At 36.3% G+C, this 20,163-nt stretch overlaps 1 protein-coding gene across 1 annotated transcript in view; it reads right to left on the bottom strand.

Annotated features, from left to right (window-relative positions):
* The window catches only part of CCDC171 (coiled-coil domain containing 171), a 161,244-nt gene that overhangs the window by 35,066 nt on the left and 106,015 nt on the right, over positions 1-20,163 (bottom strand). Inside the window, 2 exon segments of the mRNA XM_064439638.1 lie at positions 5,914-6,045; positions 18,481-18,535. Of these exon segments, the coding sequence (XP_064295708.1) occupies positions 5,914-6,045; positions 18,481-18,535 (187 nt within the window).

The following is a 20,163-nucleotide window of genomic DNA, read 5'->3' as shown; positions in this document are numbered from 1 at the left end:
CTTTCTTGCATAACAGCACAGATCATTCATATGAGATTACCCACATGCAATAGATATAAAAGTGTGAAAAAGTCTAAGTGGACAAAGGCAGTTAGTTACACAATTGCTTGACAGGATCAAGAAATAAAAATTTCCATTAAGAAAGGTTACCAAAAGGTTAAATGATTATATACTAACTTTGGCATTCAAGATAATCAGCAGCAGGTCTTAACTGAAACTTTTTACAAAACTAATAATGCTTATGAAAGAGGCTGGACAGGAGTTAGTAGTTTCACAGGCATAAAGACACAGCTTTCAGTAATTGATTAATTGGTGATTAGAGATACTGACTTTGATATTTACGGTCCCATTGTGCCAGAGAATTAACAGGGTTGGGGTGCAATCAGTGTACCAGCTAACTATAAAAGCCTTCTGAGAGAGTTCTTCGTATAGTCTCTATTCATTTATTATAATGAAGGAAGGCAAGGGAAGAAACAAAAAAACTGAAAGGGTGGATGAGAAAGCAAGGGAAAGAGGCTAATGATAAGGAGGGGGAAAATGAGGAAAGGAGGGAGAGCAATAAGAAGCCCATAAAGGACTGCTAAAAGAAATGTGATGAGGAGAGGAAGTTGGAACACAGTTAATCCACAGAAAGGAGAAGCAGTGAGAAATTCAAATTATAAAAGGCAAATTTCCAATATAACTGGTATTTTGAAGATGCCTCGCTTCTATGTTTTAAATTGTGTTTCGCTACCATACATTAATGTTATTTTTAAAAGGAAATATAGCTAAATTATGCTAAAATGCCTTCTAAATATTTACCATCATGATACAACCTATCTGGAGTCATGACTCCAGATACCAGCTGAACACATTCAAGGAAACTAAATTAGAGTTCTTCATGTTACATCCCTTCAATATGGTTATTCAGATTTTACTTAGTTGTTAATTATTGTTGCCCTGCACCACCTTTATTTTTGACAAATTGAAGTTTGCAAAGGTCAGGGTTGCAAGAGGTGTCATATGGCTCTAATGAGTTTAAAACACTGACGTATTTATGACTATTTCAGCGCAAGCTGCAAGTGCAAAGTATTATTATATGAATAGAGAATCACTTCTCTCTTTAAACAGTATATTGGAAGGCAGGCTTGTGGGCAGTCCAGAAGCAGCACATTTTGACACTAGGTAGGAAATGAGTTCTTTTGGAGAGGAGAAGAAAAGAAGGGGAGGGTAGCACAGGTGCTGTTGATAGCAGCTGTTGAGCTCCTGGAGAATGAAGACCCAGTTTTACCCAACAAGAAGCAGCAGTCTGATTCTGGAGGAGGCAGCATTCTGGCCTCTGTAATGAAATGGATAGTTCCTTCTGTGGGTGAAATGTAATTTGTCACGTTTGACACTACAAATGAAGTAAAAACAAATACTAGAGGTGTGTGCATGTTGGGTGCATGTATACATAAATGCACTATCTTCAAGATGATCTTAAAAAGGTTTCTCCTTTCTGAAGTATTAAGAGAAAAAAAACACAATTATTTGTTCTTTTAACAGCCATGCCATTAAAAAAAACCAACCAAACAAAGAAGAAGGCTCCAAAACAGAAATACAACATCTAAAATACTAATAATTAGGTTTTCAAGCAGCTACTCCACTATTAATTCATCCCATTAAGTCCTCATACCAGAAGTGATTTATGTTTGAAAGACTTGCCCTATGCAGAAGATAAAATCTGATGACAGAATTATAATGTTACCTTTGAAATCGCTTCCTCAATTTGGTAAGAACTTTTTTATTGACAAGTAAGCACAGGAATGATAAAGTGTTTATTATTTTGAGAAAATTTACCAGCAGAATTATGCATATCTTTTACCTTCTAATCTATCAAGCATAAATCCAAAATTAATGAGCAAGTGAAAATAAATACAAATTAAGAAGCTCCTAACACTTTAAACTACATTTACGTTTGCCAAATTGATTAGAAGTGGACCTACAACACGATTGTTGCCACGATTTTTCACTGACAATGCCTGAAAAAATCTGTTACTTCTGTGTACATCTGGGACATCATCCATAAAGACAGTGCTCCTCCACTTTGTTTAAATAGCTCCTGTATCTGCTGTAAGACCAACCTACAACAGTAGATACAGAGCACAACCTAGGTGCACAGGGAAAAGCGACTGACTTGTATGTTGTTAGCCTTTCCCTCATTGGGAATCAAGCACTTCTACATCAAGTATACATTACACATTCTATTTCTATTGCAAAACTAGTCTGAGGTACCTATATTTGCTTCAAATAGTTTCTTTCATACCAGCTCTCATCCTTCTGTGTCTACAACTCCAAACAGAAGAAATTTATTGTAAAATTATACCAATGCTTAATTATTTATACATGAACTTTTAAACCTTATGTGGTTTATTTGGGGACTTTATGCATTGTTTTTTAGGTCTAATTGCTTGCTATGAGTATTAATTACATATTTGATGTAAAAGTAGTTGAGATAGTTCAGAATGGATCTTCTGAACAACCACTTTTTCTGTGAGCCAATAACGTATTTCAGAAAAGAGAGTTAAGAGAACATTATCCTCTTCCTAAAGGTGTAGCACAATTCAATTTTGTGTTTATAAAGAGCTGATAACCTTCACTGGTTAATTTAAATAGTCGTGTGCCAAGCATGACTACTAGAATTAGGAATCTCATGTTATTTCAATTGCTCTTTTTTCACCCATGTATCCTGTATTTATTGGAGGCTTCACATACAGTTCCACTTTTTGTCTTCAGTGGGAACATTCAGGTATGGACAGAACAGCACACCTCAAATCCTGTTATCATGTGTTTCAGGTGCTTGAAAATAATACCATATTTTCCACTTTCAAACTTAACTAAGTAAGTAACAAACAGTACAACTTTGTGACATAACATCCTTCACAGCAATTAAATCCCAGGTGAGAGTGTTTCAAAGCTCTAGCAATCATATCACCTTACTCCTCGAGATGCTGCACTTTTTTCATTACTTATCCATCTCAAGTGACATTTTCAAACTATTATAGTAATTCTTGTTACAGTTTCCAAGAATTTAACAAATGCCTACAAATAAAGTCATACTTTCACTACTTGCAGGGGGCTTTAGAAGACACTCAGTGCAAGACCATTCTTGCAGAATACCTTACATTTCAATCTACTACGTAATTTATCAATTCAAGAGCTACTACATAAGGTGCAGGCTTTGGAGAAGATGCACAGAACTTTGTGTCCCAAATATTTCATTTCACTAGCTAAACGTCTATCACTAGAGTGTACAACACGTTCTTTAAAAGATGAACACCACTTCCTATATATCTTAAAAATTATTTCATTTGGAAATGACAGGGGTTTTATTTGTGTGTTTGTTTGATCAGCCCTGTAAGTATTCATGGTATTTGGAATGTTGGATGCATTTGCTAGAAAAAACAACCATCTGGTTTTACTAGATAATTAATTAAGTATGCCACAAAAAAAGCAAATCTCTGATAGCTTAGTTCACAGTCAAAAGACTTAGGTTTATTATACCGATCTTCTTACTTGTCTCCTATAAAGAAAGCATATTTTTCCCAAGAAACATTCATATAAAGAGAAGAGCAATTTAAAAATTCCAAGACTACCTGTGTTCCCAATGACAATGAATATAGATCACTAAGCTGCTGAGCCCATCAAGTAAATTAAGGATAGCAGGTTCCATTCAAAACACCCTAAAAGGTACCTGCTTTCCAAAAAATTTGGAAGAAAGTTAACTTATGCAGTTGTGTAGGCACATACAAATATACCAGCTTTTTTTCTTTCTCTCGTATACTAAAAAAGTGATACATACTGAACGAACAGATATACAATTATTGTTAATTACTGATTCCAGGCACCTACTATGAATTGGATGCATGAATAATAAAAATAAAAGAATGCAATCTTCTGTGAGTGCTCAACACTTCTGATAGACAGTCCTTCATCCCTATCATACTGTCTAATTTATTATCTTAATTTTTATGCAATTTTTGAAAGAAACCATCAAATATCAATAAATTTAGAGTTGGAAAAAAACTCTCTACATCTACCACTTGCAAATAATAAGGTCTTTAACTGAAATGTGCTTGTCACAGGCTAACTATAAAATCCATGTAATAGTAGCAGTAATAGAGACCATGCATGCAAACAACTGCCTTTAATATAGTGTTGCATACAGTGAAATTAAAATCAGTTAGCTGATTCCAGCTATTTGAGGGGTATTTTGTAATAAAATCTCTAGAATGTACTCAGAAAGTTATCATACAGACACTATGTAACTAGAGATGAGGAGGGGAAAATGAAAAGGGGAAGGGAAAGAGAAGGGTAAAGGGAAAGGAGAAAAGGAGCTGCACATTGATGCTGTTTGTGTATGTACAGAGTAAAAATGTGTATTTGGAACTGTCAGGTGAACAAAATGTATGTTCACAATACTGCACCACCAGGAAGCTACCCAGTGCATACATTCCTCTGTGCTAGTTGTAACACAAGCACTGTTCAAATGTGAAATACAAGTTTTCATACTTCTGATTCTCTTCATCTTCTCAGGAAGAAGGAGTAGGCTGTCTTGCAAATGCTTCCATGATCATTCTGAGGTCAAAAAAGAGTGTGAGTTGGGATGGGACAAAAAAGAAAAATAAAGAAAGGCAGCTATCACTGCATCGGCCACTGAATTAGATGAGCAGTATTTAGAAGCTGGTGATTTCCATGACAGCTTGTTTGAAAAGATGCCACCTGTGGAACTTTTTGCACAGCCTTAAAATGATCATCACTGTACTGGGGAAACATTTGCAACTCTACCCTTTGATAGACATGTACAGCTGTGTTAACTACAATTCACGGGAATCTCAGGTGTTGCATATTCCTACTTTATTATGGAAACACAATAATATACACATAATGTGAATCTTGATCATGTTAAAATGCATGCATGCAAGAGGGCAACAGTGAGAAATGCCCAGCTTAGAATCTCTTTCCTGAATATTTGATTTTATGACCCCGTCACTGAAATTATATACTGCATCTAGAACAGAAAATCTACAATAAATTTAAAAGGATTACTACAGAAATGTAAAGACACTATGCAATACTTGTGTTATCTGACTTCCTTGCACTTGGCATGACTAGCTTTCCTTTCTCTGATTCACACAGAAGAGCACAATGAAAGATGTACTCACTCTGCCTTTCTTTCTCTCACTGAGAAAACAAAATGTTCTGCCTTTAGCAATAATGTATCACACAAATGAAGTAATTCTGCACAGCTATAAAGACTAAGGGATAGTTTGTGTATAAGAAAACAGAAAAAACTTTAAAAAAGGAGGCATTGCACAGAATCCATTTTCAGAGCTGAAAATATGTACATTTTAATTTCTTTTTTTCCCCACTGTTTCCTCCTAACAATTAGTATTTTGAAACATACAAGTTTTTAAACCTACATGAACAAAATAGCTTCTATGTTTAAGCATCGTAATTAGCAGTTTCTTTTAAATTAGGAATGGTCAAAATCACTATTACTTCTAAAACTGTAATATGGAAAATTCTGATACTGATCAAGAAGCAGCATAAAAATCTTGTCTTTTTGTTTTCCTATTTTATTTGTCTTGCTTTAATTAAGGGGGGAGGAAAAGGGGTGGGATAGAGTGATATTAATTTTCAAATATAGTATTTGCATTTTTCTATGGTCATACTCCCGTCAGGTATTTAACATTATAACTGCAAAATTTAAAGTTCACATCATCTCTGAAATACCATATTCAAGAGTATATACAGAAATTATTTCTCTTTCAACAGTTGACTGCAATAGTTTTGGAGCTTTTTGTTCCCCACACATTCAGAGCAGTCTAGCTTCTTGTTCTATCTCAGATGCAAAAAAGGAAAAAAAGAAACAGGATTATTTTAGACTCTAACCTGAAATGCTACAACCTCTGGCCTGCCCTTCAGCCCTTCCACTGCAAAGGTCTCTAGGTGCAGTTTGGGTAGCTGCAGGGTGAAGTCATTCCTGGTTGCCGCAGTCCGTGACAGCAAGGTCTGATCTCTGACCTAAAGGGAAAAAAACAGCATCAATGGTAATTCCCCTTCAGACACATTAACTGGGATGAACTGGGTCCCCTTGAGCCCACTGAGTGGACTTGCATTGATCGGTGGACCTGAAATCCATGAATAAATTTAGGACTAATTGATTTTTCGTTGCAAATAAATCTCTAATTCAGAGTGCTGGGAGAGAATGTTAAGAAGAAAAAGCATCTTCCCCTGGTCTGAAATGAGAAGGAAAGAAGAGACACTAAGGGCTCACAAGCCCACCTGGCATATACATTTCACAGATCTGTCCCGTCAAAATCTTGTAAGAAAAGAAATAATAATTGTACTTCTGACTCAAACGAACATCAGCTATGAAATTAAAAAGTTCATGTGAACATACAAACAAGAAGCTGGCACGTGAGTCCTCCCTACTGTAGAGAAATTATACCAGTCCTCAACAGTAAGGTTCATTTAATATCAATTGATTTAAACACCAGATTAAAATGAATAATCCTCAAATAAAGCAAAATAAACCAACCCGTAGCCCTGCAATTAACTGAAGGAGGAAAAAAAAAACAAACCACCAAACCCAAATCACTCTGCTACTAAATTTCTTCTTGTGGACTCAGTGTAACAAATAATGCACTAATTGGTATTAATCGACTTTCATAGAGTTTCTATATATGCCAGTTTGGAGTAGGAAATGCTACAATTTGCACAAAACTCAGACAGTTTGATATTTGGTTAGTTTTGCAGGCAGTCTGAAACGAAAGGGTAAAACAACCCCCCGAGCAGTATCCCTGCCGCGGCTGCATACGGCCACGAACGTAAGTGAGGGCCGTTGGTGTCACAGTGCCACCTGCTGACCACGCCAGAAACTGGTGTTAATTTAGAAACGCGCGTGCCTTCAGGGTGATACAAACGCGTAGGTAAAATTCTCGGCAAGGTAAAGTGATTAACGCCTTTGTCTTCAAGCGCAACCAGATTTACTAGAGTTGCACACGAGACGAATATTGTTATCTCTATTTAAAACGCAACGTTTTTCCACATATGACAACAAGTAATTAGCCTATCAGCATGGATGTGAAATTACATATATTTAACACGTAACTTCCATGGGCGCATCACTTACATTCATATACCATATGCTGCCACACACCCATTTTTCATTCTATTTAATATAAAAATTATCATGTCCACCTCAGGGGATCCCTCTAGTTGGATTAGGTTCTAATACAGATGGAGAGACAAACATATAAATACATATTTGTACAAATGAATAGATGAAATACATTCATTTGGCATAGACTGTATCTGTTGAGTAGCAATAGCTAGTACTGCAAAAATAATTGACTGTCTTTAACAACCACACACAGTCTGATACTAAAACATATACTAAATATATATTAAATACAAATAAATCAATAGGTACACCTTTCACTAAATACTATTTAAAATAAATTTCAATTTTTTGCAGAGCCTCCCTTGCTCAGAACTCACCAAACATGAATTAAACCATGTCCATTCATTTTAAATCACAGATTACTTTCTTGTAACCACTTACAAAAATTAATTTTTGCAAAATGTTGATTATGAGTGATCATATTTCAAATAATAGCACAGCCTTTGAAAATTGCTTTGACTGAAAGTGTGTGTAAATCTACTGATACAAAGAAGAAAAGATTTTATTTTATTCGTTGCTCTGTTCTGTGGGAATAGGGAGCCCTACATTTCCCAAGTTGACCTAAAGAATTCCTGTCAATACCTGTGGCTGCCAAACATATGCACTATGATGCAATTTTTATAACAGGAAAGGTCCTCTACACATTTTTTGCACACATAGTGCACTAGGTTCAGGATATACAGTCCTGTGGAACAAACATACTCTCTAGAGTGTTCTGTCAGCATGTGTAATTCCGGTCAGATGTTAACCTTGCTGAATATAACAAAATGCATTACTTTAAATACACATAGATAGATAGATAGATAGATAGATAGATAGATAGATAGATAGATAGATAGATAGATAGATAGATAGATAGACAGACAGACAGATACACACACACATACATACACTTGATTTACATTTTTACAGCTTATATATCCTAACTTTTCAGTGTCTTTGCTGCCAGTATGCACACAGATAAAAGAAAACATTAATGTGGATTAAGGTACTAAGAATTTATCAACATCAAACCACCAGTGTTTTGCCTTCTACCCTTCTGAACCGTAGTCAATAGATCTAAATATTTTACTGCACCCTGGCCAATTCATTGTTTGATGTTTAAAAACTCACCCAGAATCAAAGAAAATTTATTAAATTTCAGCCCCCAAATGAGATACTATTAGCTTTGAAAGTCAAGTTTAACTGCGATATTGATGATTCTCTTTTTTCTGTGACAAAATTCACAAGGGAAATCCCTATGTCAAAGTACAAAAGCAGATTGCTAATACTAGGGGGAAAAAAACAATGTATAAGCAATGTAGGTATAATACACACACAATACAGACAGTGGAAGTCCTTTTAACCCTATTAGTTTCAAACTCTCCATTTCAGTACCATGGCCTGACACTCACTGAACAGTAAAATACAATAGCCAATTTTTAAAATGGCTAAATTGTGGTAAACTTATGCCATTAATACCACTGCACCAGAAGAGTACCTATTAGCTCCTTAAAGTGGATTATATTAGAAATATGGAAATATTATTATACTGTGTCACTAAAAGTGAAAACAGTCATTAAGTTGGCTACCTATTCATGGAATGGAAAACTATACTGGCTATGCCTGCATAGAATCACGCTGGATAGGCCATAACTATATGAAATCTTACTTAAGAACTAATTTCACCACCTCCTGACTATTTGCTTTTCGAGATCCAGAAAGATAATGACAAGAGTTGGGAGACTGTGATTATTTCCTCATTCTCTAAGGAAATAAAATACGCACAGTATTCCCATACACATCTACATTACAGAAGTATCAGGTAAAGATAAAACTGGTAATTTTATTTTTTAAAAACTTTTTTTTTGGGGGGTGGTGGGGGTGGTGGTGTCAGCTTGACAGGGAAACCATCCTATGCAGTTAAGGTTTACGTTGCAAGTTTCGGAGGTTTTTTGCATTTAATGACACTTTTTTTTCCTCCACATGAAATCTAAAGCAAGACTATTTTATCTGAGAGGTCTCCTTAGGCTAGAGACCTAGTGCTATAATCTAAAAAACCTAATCAACTAATCAGGCTTATTGCAATAATTAAAAATGTCTAAAACCAATTCCACTTCCCTATACTCAAAAATTAATATAGAGAAAAATTACATAAATGTATCTATATCCAATGTTAGTGAAGATCTTGGATATTTCTGATTTTAGTAAACATAATTTTGGCTGAGTCCATGAAAAGTCGCAAGAGTAATTTTATACGAAGCATGAGCATTGTAAGTAGTGCAACAGTGGGCTGCTAAGTATGATCATTAGATTTTTCAGTTTAGCCTTACACAAACACTGCCTGAAAACAGGCAAAATTACAAATGGATCCACACAACTCTACTACAATACTCAAAATATTTTAAAACAAAGGAGCATAGTGACTTTCAACAGTTCAGCTTTTTAATTAATTAAGAGAGCAACGTAGAAGACAACACTATAGCCACTCAATTTAAAATCAATAAAGTACTGATTAATTCAGATCAAAGCTGAAACTGAATAATAAACTAAAGTTACGTTATTGACTGAACCAAGGTGTAGAATTTGATGGGCTAATTCTACATGCCCAAAAATAATATTAAAAATTCTCTGCTGATCAGAGGTAACAATAATTTTGTCTACAGTCCACTTCTGTGCTCACTTCTTTGTTTTCCCTCTGCACAGTTTGAGCTGGTATGTCCAGTTATGCCAATATGCTAGAAAGCTGTAAATGGTAAACTAGGGAGGCTTACCCCTCCCTATTGTCTTTGCCAAGTTACTGTCTGACTGGTACAACAAACCTGAGATTTTAGTTCGTTATTTTGGGCCTAATTCAATGCTTTCTTATGGTGAAAAGAAAATAAGATTATTTATGGATATAGATGTCACTATGTAAGATATATAGGAGAATCCTTTATAAGTTCAAAGTTCACCAATTCTACATAAAAAATAGTACCTAAAAAGTAAAAGAATTTGGGCTTATTTTACTTTCATTTCCTCCTACTGTTTTTAATAGTATATCATCTGCAATTTAAACAGTGGAACAGAAACTACAATGACGCAGTGATTTGGAGTTAAGTTAATGGCAAACAATGATATAGTCTGTTGACTTTGAGATGACCATATTGCTGAGATAACAGAAGCTACAAGTATGTTATGCAAATCATTCTAAAGAGGGCAAGCAAAATGGGTTCTACCACACTGTTATGTGTTCTGCATGTGACATATAATTAAAAAAAAAGTTTTAGAACTTTTTAAAATAGAAGGAGGCAGTTTGAATGCAAACCACATCTTAGTCTTAATCTCAGTCTTGTACATATGTGGCTGATTTAGCTGCCTAATGTCCATACCTCCAGGGCAGCATGTAGAATGGAGGCCATATTGCACAAATCAAGGACACATACATCTACTGAATGTGGCCCTTTGCTTTCTTCGATGAGAAGCACTTTAACAGAAATAGTAACTCATTTGAATGGGCAAGTCTTTGTAACAGTGGCATAAATGATCATGGAACTAAGGAGAAAAATAAAAAATTGTATACATTGCTGGACAGCAATAAACCTTCACGAACACTTCCTAATTTTTTATGTTTAGTTATGAATTGTTGATTGTCTTAATCTATACCAAAATAATACAGGTGAATATACATGAATGAAGTTGCACCAACAATACTACTGAATAGTGTTGACAGCAGTAGTTCTTCAAGTAAGTTGCCAATACAGATGATCTTTCTAAGGATATATCCAGATAACATCATTCCTGAGTATGGGCTCTCTAGAAAACAGTGAACACATCTGAAGTGTTAGCCCTTTAAGGGAATACAGACCCCAAAAGATTAGCTGAAGAATTTGGCACATGTGACATCCAAAGAAGTACACACCACAGCACCCCGTTGGATCCAAGAGACAATCTATCATATCAGTTGCTCATAAACACCACAGTCTGAGTCTGTCCTGAAAATAAGGAAATCACGCAAAAAGTGTATGTTCATCTTATTGAATGAAGGCCTATAAAATCACTGACATAATATTTTCCATCAGGGTGTTTCAGGAATCAAGGATCACTCCAGAAGTAGAGGGACTGCCTGTGACAAGAGTGCATTGCTTAAACTGAAGGCACTTTAAGTCAAACATCTGAGAACTGGAGAACTATAGTCACAATTAGAGACTGAAACAGAAGAGGAATGATGTTGGGAACCAAAGCAGACAATTGAACTGCAAAAAAACCCTACCAAAACAAACCAAAAAAACCCACAACCCTTAAACTCTTCTTTTTTTCTTTTTTTTGTTTCCAAGAGGGCCAAAGCAAACTACACCAAATCACAGCATATCTTGCTTAGTCAAAATAGTGCCTCATAGGAGGGACAGGGAAAAAGAGCTACATAGTACAGCTGAATGGATACTTGTTATATGGCCATCACAGTTAGGTTTGAGTACTCATTAAAGACCAGCAGACAGCTACATACTGTTCCATGAAAAGGAGGAATACATCCTCAAACCCAAGGGTGTGACTTCTGTTGATCATGGAGATTTTGAATAGCATTTGCACATACCCTGCTGTAGGTAGCCATACATGAATGTAATTAGGTATATCAAATATTTCACTTAATTGAAAATCTACTAAAAATTTCTGTATTAGCACACAGATTTAGTGAGGATTCTTTTTGATTATTGCCATGCAAATCTGTATTTAATTACAATACAAGCCATTTCATAGGTGGCTTTTTGAAGAACATTAATTACTGTGTATCAATATTTGTGTAAGGAGACATGTATCTCATAAAATTGATATTTTGGGTATGCTTGGCCTTTCTTTTTATTTCTTAAAGACTAGTCAAGATTCTCAAAATTAATTTTCAGAGTACAATACCATCCCAGGCTTACCTATAAATTTAATTCAGGCTTTCTCATATTAATACACACACTCTCTCTACATGCTCTGTTGAATAAGATGTTAATTTGATCCAGAGTTGTTTTTTTGCAAACATTGACCACTGCACCTAAGCTTCGCTGTAGTTACAGCATGTGCACTATAATACATCCCATATGAATGGATTTCAGTGACCTTGGGCTGAAAATGAACCTATGTCTGGAGAAAATAACAGTTAATGTATTCAGTAATTCCAGAATTCTCCAAACAAATATTTTTTTCCTTACTGAAGGCAAACTATGCAAAAGCATTCAGCCTTTAAAACAAACAAACAAACAAAAAACCCCAAAAAACCAACCAAACAAAACCCAACAAAAGACAAAGAAGACAAATGAACCCTAAAATTATTTATTTATATATGTCTAAACTAAAAAGAGTTAAGCACATGGATATGACATTCGGCAATGTCTTATCTTTAGTTTGTCAAGGTTTTTAAATCCCTCTTGAGCTGGAGTACCATTTTTAGCTTGGCTAGGTCAGAATGACACTGAACAATATGAGTGATGACACACTAGACAGCTATATGGACAGAGTTGTCATCAGCAAGCCAGCTGTGCTAACACCTGTATGTCCTGCACAACTGATCTTTAGGAACAAGGATCAAGAAAGTCAGATTACTAGGGGGTGGGAAACAAAAGTAATTTACAAAACATTGAAATGAGGAGGTGCTAATTTGAGATGGAGGTGAAAAAGCAATCTCTTCACAGTATTATTTTCTTATTACAGAGAAATAATACCTTGTTTCCTACTATAAACTCCTTACAGCGGTCATCTGCAATTTTAATATTCTAATTGGGTTTTCTTCGAGATTTTATTGCAGGTACACATATGCGCTGTTTCAACAGGCTTGTGATAGGGCAGGTTTAGAACAACCAAGGACCACAGTGATGAACAGACCCTAAGCACACACACACAAGCAGGCTTGACTCTGTTATGTGCCTAAACACAGAAGAACCAGCTCTGGGAGTGACATTAGGGTACGAAAAAATTTCAAGCTGATATCTCTAAAACAAGAGCTTTTAAATAATTATTGAGATAACTAAATAATATGATAGACTATAGATGCCAGTTAAGTCAGAGAAATGTGGCGGATCAGTACACCTAAAAGATTCAGGTCATATCTATTGAAGTCTGATTGTGGCAGCTAACTTAAGCCTCATAATTGTTCTGTTTTTTCAAGGTCTGATCAATTTGTGGTCTTCTTGCTGAAACTAACAATTACAAGTCAAGTAATGCCACTTACACTGAGTTTTTTTACTGATGTAGTCACTTGTACATGGACTTAAGCCTACTGTAAATTAAGTTCTTACAGACCATCAAACCACTGTCGCAAGGAAATGCATTTTATTGCTATGGACCACATGAGAAATAGCAATCTAATGCTATGATGTTACTAATTCTCAGGTCTTCAGTGGTTTCATTCCATCTCCAACTGTCTCTTTGTCCTGTATTAAAACCATCATTAAATTGGATAAAGAGAGATAATTTTGTCTTCGTATTTTAAAAGTACATAACAGGATGGTTGTACAGCATTCAGATTTTTTTCAAGTGGTAGAAATGTGGGGTCCAAATCTCATGCATAGCCAGATTAGGGACATTTCAGAGAAGACAACGGGAGTGGAAGGGGAGTAGCAGTGAGGCAAAGAAACACAATGATGGAAGGATTTGAAGGCACAACCACTGATGGGTCTGCGTGGAAGCTGTTCTGCCAGCTGGCTTGAGAACATTTCAGTTAGCAGAAATTAAGTGCATTACAGAAGTGGATGAATAAGAATTTTTCTGACCAAGTGCCAAATGGGAAGGAACACACTGGACAGGTGCTTTGATCCCTGAACTGTTCCAAAATGTCAGAATGAGTTGGTTGCTAACTGGTATTGGGAAGAAGTTTACTTTGGGGTAGGAGGTTTTTTTGTGGTTTTTTACTGACCCATTATCACAGCTCATCAGCCTCACAGAGTAGTGGGTAACAGTCTAAGCTTGTGAAGACATGTTATTTTATTAACCTGTTAAAATGGGCAAATCCTAAGCAGCTGGGGCTGGGCCCAGCTGAAAACTCTGCCAGCCCATAAGGTTTGTCAAGACTTTACGAGTACAAGGGCAAATAGAAACAATTTTGTATCTCTGTAAAGACTGACTCACTGGGGTGACTTCCCATGGGTGGTGTTTTGCACAGGTAAAATTTAGAGAGCAGGGATGTAGGGGGGGCTGAAGAAGAGGCAGCTACAGCACTGTCCCAGGTGCAGGTGCCCAGGTGCTGGCAGTGGGGACTGCAGGGCAGCCTCTGTGAGGAGGGAGCAGGGGCTGCCCCATGCTGGACACAGACGGTCTGGCCAGTTCCAACCCACTCATCGCAGGACATGGCTGGGCCCCTCAGCCAAGCTGGTGGCCCCTCTGTGGAAATGTATTTTTAAAATGGCAAAAACCATCACACAGGGAGAGGAGGAGGGAAGAAGCAGCCTTGTGAACACCAAAGTCAGAGAAGAAGCTGGAGGAGGGAAGTGCTTGAGGCACCAGACCAGGTATTTCCCTGCAGCCCATGGAGAGGACCATGCTGGAGCACATGCTCACACTGCAGCCTGTGGAGGACCCCATGCCAATGCAGGTGGATAGTTCCTGAAGGAACTGAAGTCCACGAAGAGCCCACACTGGAGCAGGTATACCTGAAGGACTGCAACCTGTGTGGAAAACCCACACTGGAGCAGGGAAACAGTGTGAGGAGGAAGGAGATGCAGCGAGGACCTGTTATGGACAGCAATCCCCTGCCCTGCATTCCGCTCCGGGCAGAGGAGTCAGGAGTGAAGTTGAGCCTAAAAGGCAGAAGGATGCTATTTTTTTTGTCTTTGTTTCTCACTATCCAAATCTGTTTTAATAAAGGAATGAAAATAATCTTCCCCAAGTCAACTCTGTTTTACCTGTGACAGTAACTAGTACACAATCTCCCCGTCTATATGCCAAAGGACAAGCTTCTCATCCTATTTTGTCCCCTTGACCTGCTGAGGGGGAGTGAGAGACCGGCTGGGTGGGCACCTTGCTGCTGGCCAAGGCTATCCCACTCAAACTGAGAAGCAAAACAAAGGGAAGGCTGAACATTTTAGTGGAGATATGGTAAAATGGTTTCTTCCACTGATGGGATTACCATAACTAATAAGTCATTAACTACATATTAAAGAATCTAGCTGCCTAAAATGAACAGGTTTACTGTTTACGCAAACATGATACTAAGAAGTACAGAAGAAATTAATAATGAAATACAGCTTAACAACAAGTATAACAATGGTGTATTTATACACAAATAATTTCTCAAAATACTTTTGAAAGTGTTTCAAGAAATAATTTCTTTTTCATACATAAAAAAGAACTGCAGATGGGTTTTAAATAATACATTTACTTAAGTGCTTTTTCTCTTGATGAGAAGAGTTTTTAAGAAAACGCCTTATGTTTGAACTTCAAGCAGATGGAAATTCTGTTAAGAACTCTTCCAGTAGAAATAAACTTGTTACCATTTTGCATCTTAGGTTGGGCTTTTTTAAAAAAGAAATTGGTCAAGTTATGGACACAAATTCTCTAAATAGCCAATGCTTAAACCTGTTCTACTTTCCTAAGTTTTCAGTTTCAGTTTTCTTCTAGAGAAGAAGAAAAATTGCATCTGTTTTCCGAGCCTAGATTTTAATTAAATTCAGCTATTACCCTTTGGTCATCTTTTATATTACGAGAATAAAACTGAACCAAAACTAAATATTCTTTAAGTCCTTCGTTTGCTCTTGGTGGTGATTTTTTTTTTAAATTTGGTAAAACATTCACTTCACACTTTTATATTTGTCTTCAATATTTAGATGGTATAAAACCAAGAAAGATCTCTTCTCTTAATAGTATCAGGAACTCCTGTGCAAATAATCCAGCTCCAGGAGTCAAATGAAGATAGCTAACATGAAAAGGCCCAGGATAAGACAAAAAATAACCTCCTGAAGAATACGTTTCAGGTTATGAAGGGTATGGAACTAGATGCTAAAAATATTTTCTCTCTTAGCACAGCACGTGCTCAAGTTCTTCAACATTTATGCTTCATCAATATTCATGATGATTTAAAAAGGTGCCTCTGAAATGGTCTTAAAAGAATCACTCTGGGCACAAGCATGCCCAAGCACTTGTTGACAAAGCCAAATGTATGATACTAGATTTTCCATGCAGTCACAGGGGGGCCAGTTAAGTGTTGTGAATGATTCCTTGTCTAGAGCTGTATTAGAAGAGTGCATAGATGTTGTGTATGTTAGCTCTGCTTCTTCTTCCTTTGTTTGCTGAATGTGACACCCAAGTATTCCCGAAGGCTGATGATCTAGTATCTACATTGCATCCTCTGGGATTCTTGCAGTAATAGAGTAGAGAAAAAAATGAGGTCGCTTTAATGGATATCAGTGTATACTGTCTTATCCTGAGTCTAACTAAGATTACTAAGGATGTCTGTAAAATCCCTCTGAGCTCTATAGGCAAAAAATTAGCATTATGCATTGATAACACAGATCCTGCAAGTGATGCAGTAGAATTTTGTGGATATTTCCTCATGAATACATCAACATAGAAATACCACAATGTTCAATTTCAAACTCCCATAAATATATCTGCAGCTAATAATAATACTTGTTCAACTCCAGATGATTCTGAACTTTATCCATTTTCTTTTGATTCCTTTTTTGAAAACAAAAGCAATTCCCAGAATTCCTATGGGGGAAAAGACAGGCTTGTGGTTCCTTTACTAGCATTTCATCTACTTCATCACATTCTGATTTTTCACTGTGTGAGAAAACCTTTAAGAACAACAGCGTAAACTTGATAGTTTATACATAAGCCATGTTCATTAATGTTAGATAATTAGCTACCATTATGATGTAGGGTTTATATTTCAGATATTTCCCAAACAAAGATCAATAATTTCCCTTTGTTCTACTAGGAGAAATGATATGTCGAATTATGAATGATTTACAATCAATTCTTTTTAGTTCCTGCTGAAAGGAGCATCCTGACACTTCTAATTATGTTTTCCTCATTCTGTAGGTTGACAAACCAGAAACAATAAATTACTCTGCTACTCAATTTGGGCCTAACAACTACGTACATCAAAAGCTAAGAAGCAGATATGGTAACTAAAATTCTCAAAGACAGATGGCATTTTCTCAATCCATTCATTGGATCAGGAAAATCAGTACTAAGCATGTGAACTTCCTGATAACCTTTCACCAAACATTTCAATCCTTGTGCATGAACAGCACTGCTTTCTAAATCAAAATGTAAACTTGCAATCCAGAACAATAGATTCTCAAGGCCATTATGTGTACATATTACTGTAAAAACACAGGACTTTCTACCTTACATAGATTTTCCAAGCTTAAAAGAAGGTAGTATGAAGAAGATGGGGACACAAAGGAAGACATTAGCTATGAGCACAGTTTCCTGCAGCTAAAACACATGGTTTAGGTACCATGTGCCACTTTTTGTGAACATAAGGAAAAGAGGAACTTCAAAAAGGTATCTCAAGATTAAATTAACAGCAGTTTTGGTGGACGTAGAAACTAAAATAGGGGATAGATTCCCATGTTGCTGGGAATACTAGATGTTATAAGGGAAATGAACACTCCAAGGTAATAAAATCACTTCTTTTGCTCTGTATTGCTCTGGACTAAGAACAGTTATAAAACAATCAGCCACTAGAGCTACCGTTAAAAACACCTCTTTCTCCCAAATAATTAATATATACAGCTTTGCTGGGCCTTCAAAGAATACTACTACACCAGGGCAAAATAGTACAGGTCAAAGTGACAGCTTAAGATGATTACTTAATTTTAAAAAGGTTTTTAAAAATATCATTAAAGTTTTTGATTGATGGCTAATACTTACTGTCCTTTCCTATTTTATTTATCATGTATCAAAGACTAAAGTAGCATGCACAAAGCCAAATGTCTTATGGGCACCATGTATGTGACCTCATCAGATGACCTCCACCTTACCCAGTAGAGAGAGTTAACTCAGCAGCAATTACATATTGTTTGGATGAACAATAGTTTTCACTTGGCAACCAGAAATAGAGCTTAATGATTAAGGGAAGGAAAGTAAATTTTGTAATGAGTTTTATCTAAAAAATAAGAAGTCCATGCACTACAAAATTGTATTTTATTTCACTAAATATGCCTAGTTTTTGGAGATGAACTAAGTTGAAGGTGGAAACTTAAACTCTAAGGAAAGGGTGTTACTTTACAATAGCTTCTATTCTCTTCCTTCCCTCAGAATAAGAAGTCATAAAACCTCAATGTGTTTGGAAATACAAATGCAGGGGGAACACTTCAAATTCTTACCTTATGAAGAGTGGCTTCCACAGATTTCATATGACTAATAATCAATTCTCTGTCTCTATTACAAGAGGGAAAAAAACAAAGTAGTTAATAGAACTGAAGCTCTACTGATGTAGAAATTAATTTTCTGCTACTTCATAACCATCATGTCTTTAAAAATAATCATTGATAACTCAAACTGTTATGTTTGTAGCTCTCCTTTTTGTATCTCTAATGAAAACCCTAAAATACAGTTCATGGATCACTATTTGGCATATTTCCATAGGAAAGATGCTTCTGTTGTGCATAAGCAATTAAACTAGCTATATTTGTAGGCATATCAATGAACAACTATCATATTCTTAGAGAAGAAATCTGCAGTCTTGGATACAAAGGGCATGTTTAATGGAGTCCAGGCTCTAGCAGGAAGAGGTTACCTTCTCATACTGGAAAACACTGACAAATTCACTGTTTTTCATCAATTATGTTGGCCTAACAACTATGTACTTACATCCATATAAGTCTTCCTATCTTCCCTAAACCTGAACATTCCACTGGTCCTTTTCCAGAAGAAATCCAGTCAAGTATCCTATCCTTACGAAACAGAAGTTTGGAGAATTAAACTCATGCCTTTTTGTAGGTTAGGGCATCAGTAAGAAAGACTGCTTTGATCAGTCATGCTGCCATAAAAATACTTGGTCTCATCTGATGCATTAATAGAAATTGAATTGAAATTGCATAATACCATATGACTATGGAGAACAGGATAGCATGGCCAACAAAACACAAGAAATCAAATGGAATCTATGCCAGAAAAGCCAATGCACCTTAATATTCCAGGATTGTCTTTCACCTTGCCAGCTATGTGAGTATTTTGCTTGAGCTCTTACAGTTCCTACAACAGAAGTCAAAACCCTGGCATTCTTCTGCCTGGAATGACGGCTGCTTCCTCATTTCTTGATTCATACTATTCTTACAACAAATAGAGGAAGGTGGCCAGAAAGGTAAAATTGGCTTTTACACTTCACCTTCCCTGCTGTTCACCTTCTCTGCTGGCCTCATTTATGTAGTGACTGCTAATTGTCTGGGTGAATTCAGTTCTAGGGAGCCATTTCAACACTATTAATTTCAAAGTTAGTTACTGACATAGAAGTCAGTCTGTTCATCACACATTCTCATGTGTTCATCATAATAAGGAAAGTATCTTTAGATAGAATTTTGGACCCAGGTTAACAGGTGGTCCCCAGGTTCTTAAACAGAAAGCCCTCTGCCTACAGTTGATTTATTATCTTAACAAAATAAAAGTCTGGTAATATTTGTTTATAGCACCTAGGAAAAAAGTTAAAGAAATTAATCTATTGCACCCCTGCACGCCAAGATCCACATTTCATTCAATCTTTATTTCATATAATCATCAGCTCCTACAGATGTAAGGGAAAGTGGAATTGGATCATAGAACTATTCTTTAGGATAATTATCCAGTGATGTAGTTCAGGCATGAGGAACATACTTTACATTGTCTTTTACACAATGGCTGAATCACAGAATCACAATGGCTGGGATGAAGGTTTGATAGAGAGTTTCCATCTAGCAGAGAAATGACCAAAAGGCTACTAATTTCTGACAAGTTCCCTGATATCAGACACTTTTATTAATACCGCTTCCTACTCTGGAGAAAAGTGGAACAGAACAACAGAACTGCTGGCC

The sequence above is a fragment of the Phalacrocorax carbo genome, chromosome Z (assembly GCF_963921805.1).
Source record: "Phalacrocorax carbo chromosome Z, bPhaCar2.1, whole genome shotgun sequence".
In the NCBI taxonomy this organism is placed as follows: domain Eukaryota; kingdom Metazoa; phylum Chordata; class Aves; order Suliformes; family Phalacrocoracidae; genus Phalacrocorax; species Phalacrocorax carbo.
The sequence above is the reverse complement of the archived record's forward strand: the minus strand, read 5'-3'. Positions and strand labels throughout refer to the sequence as shown.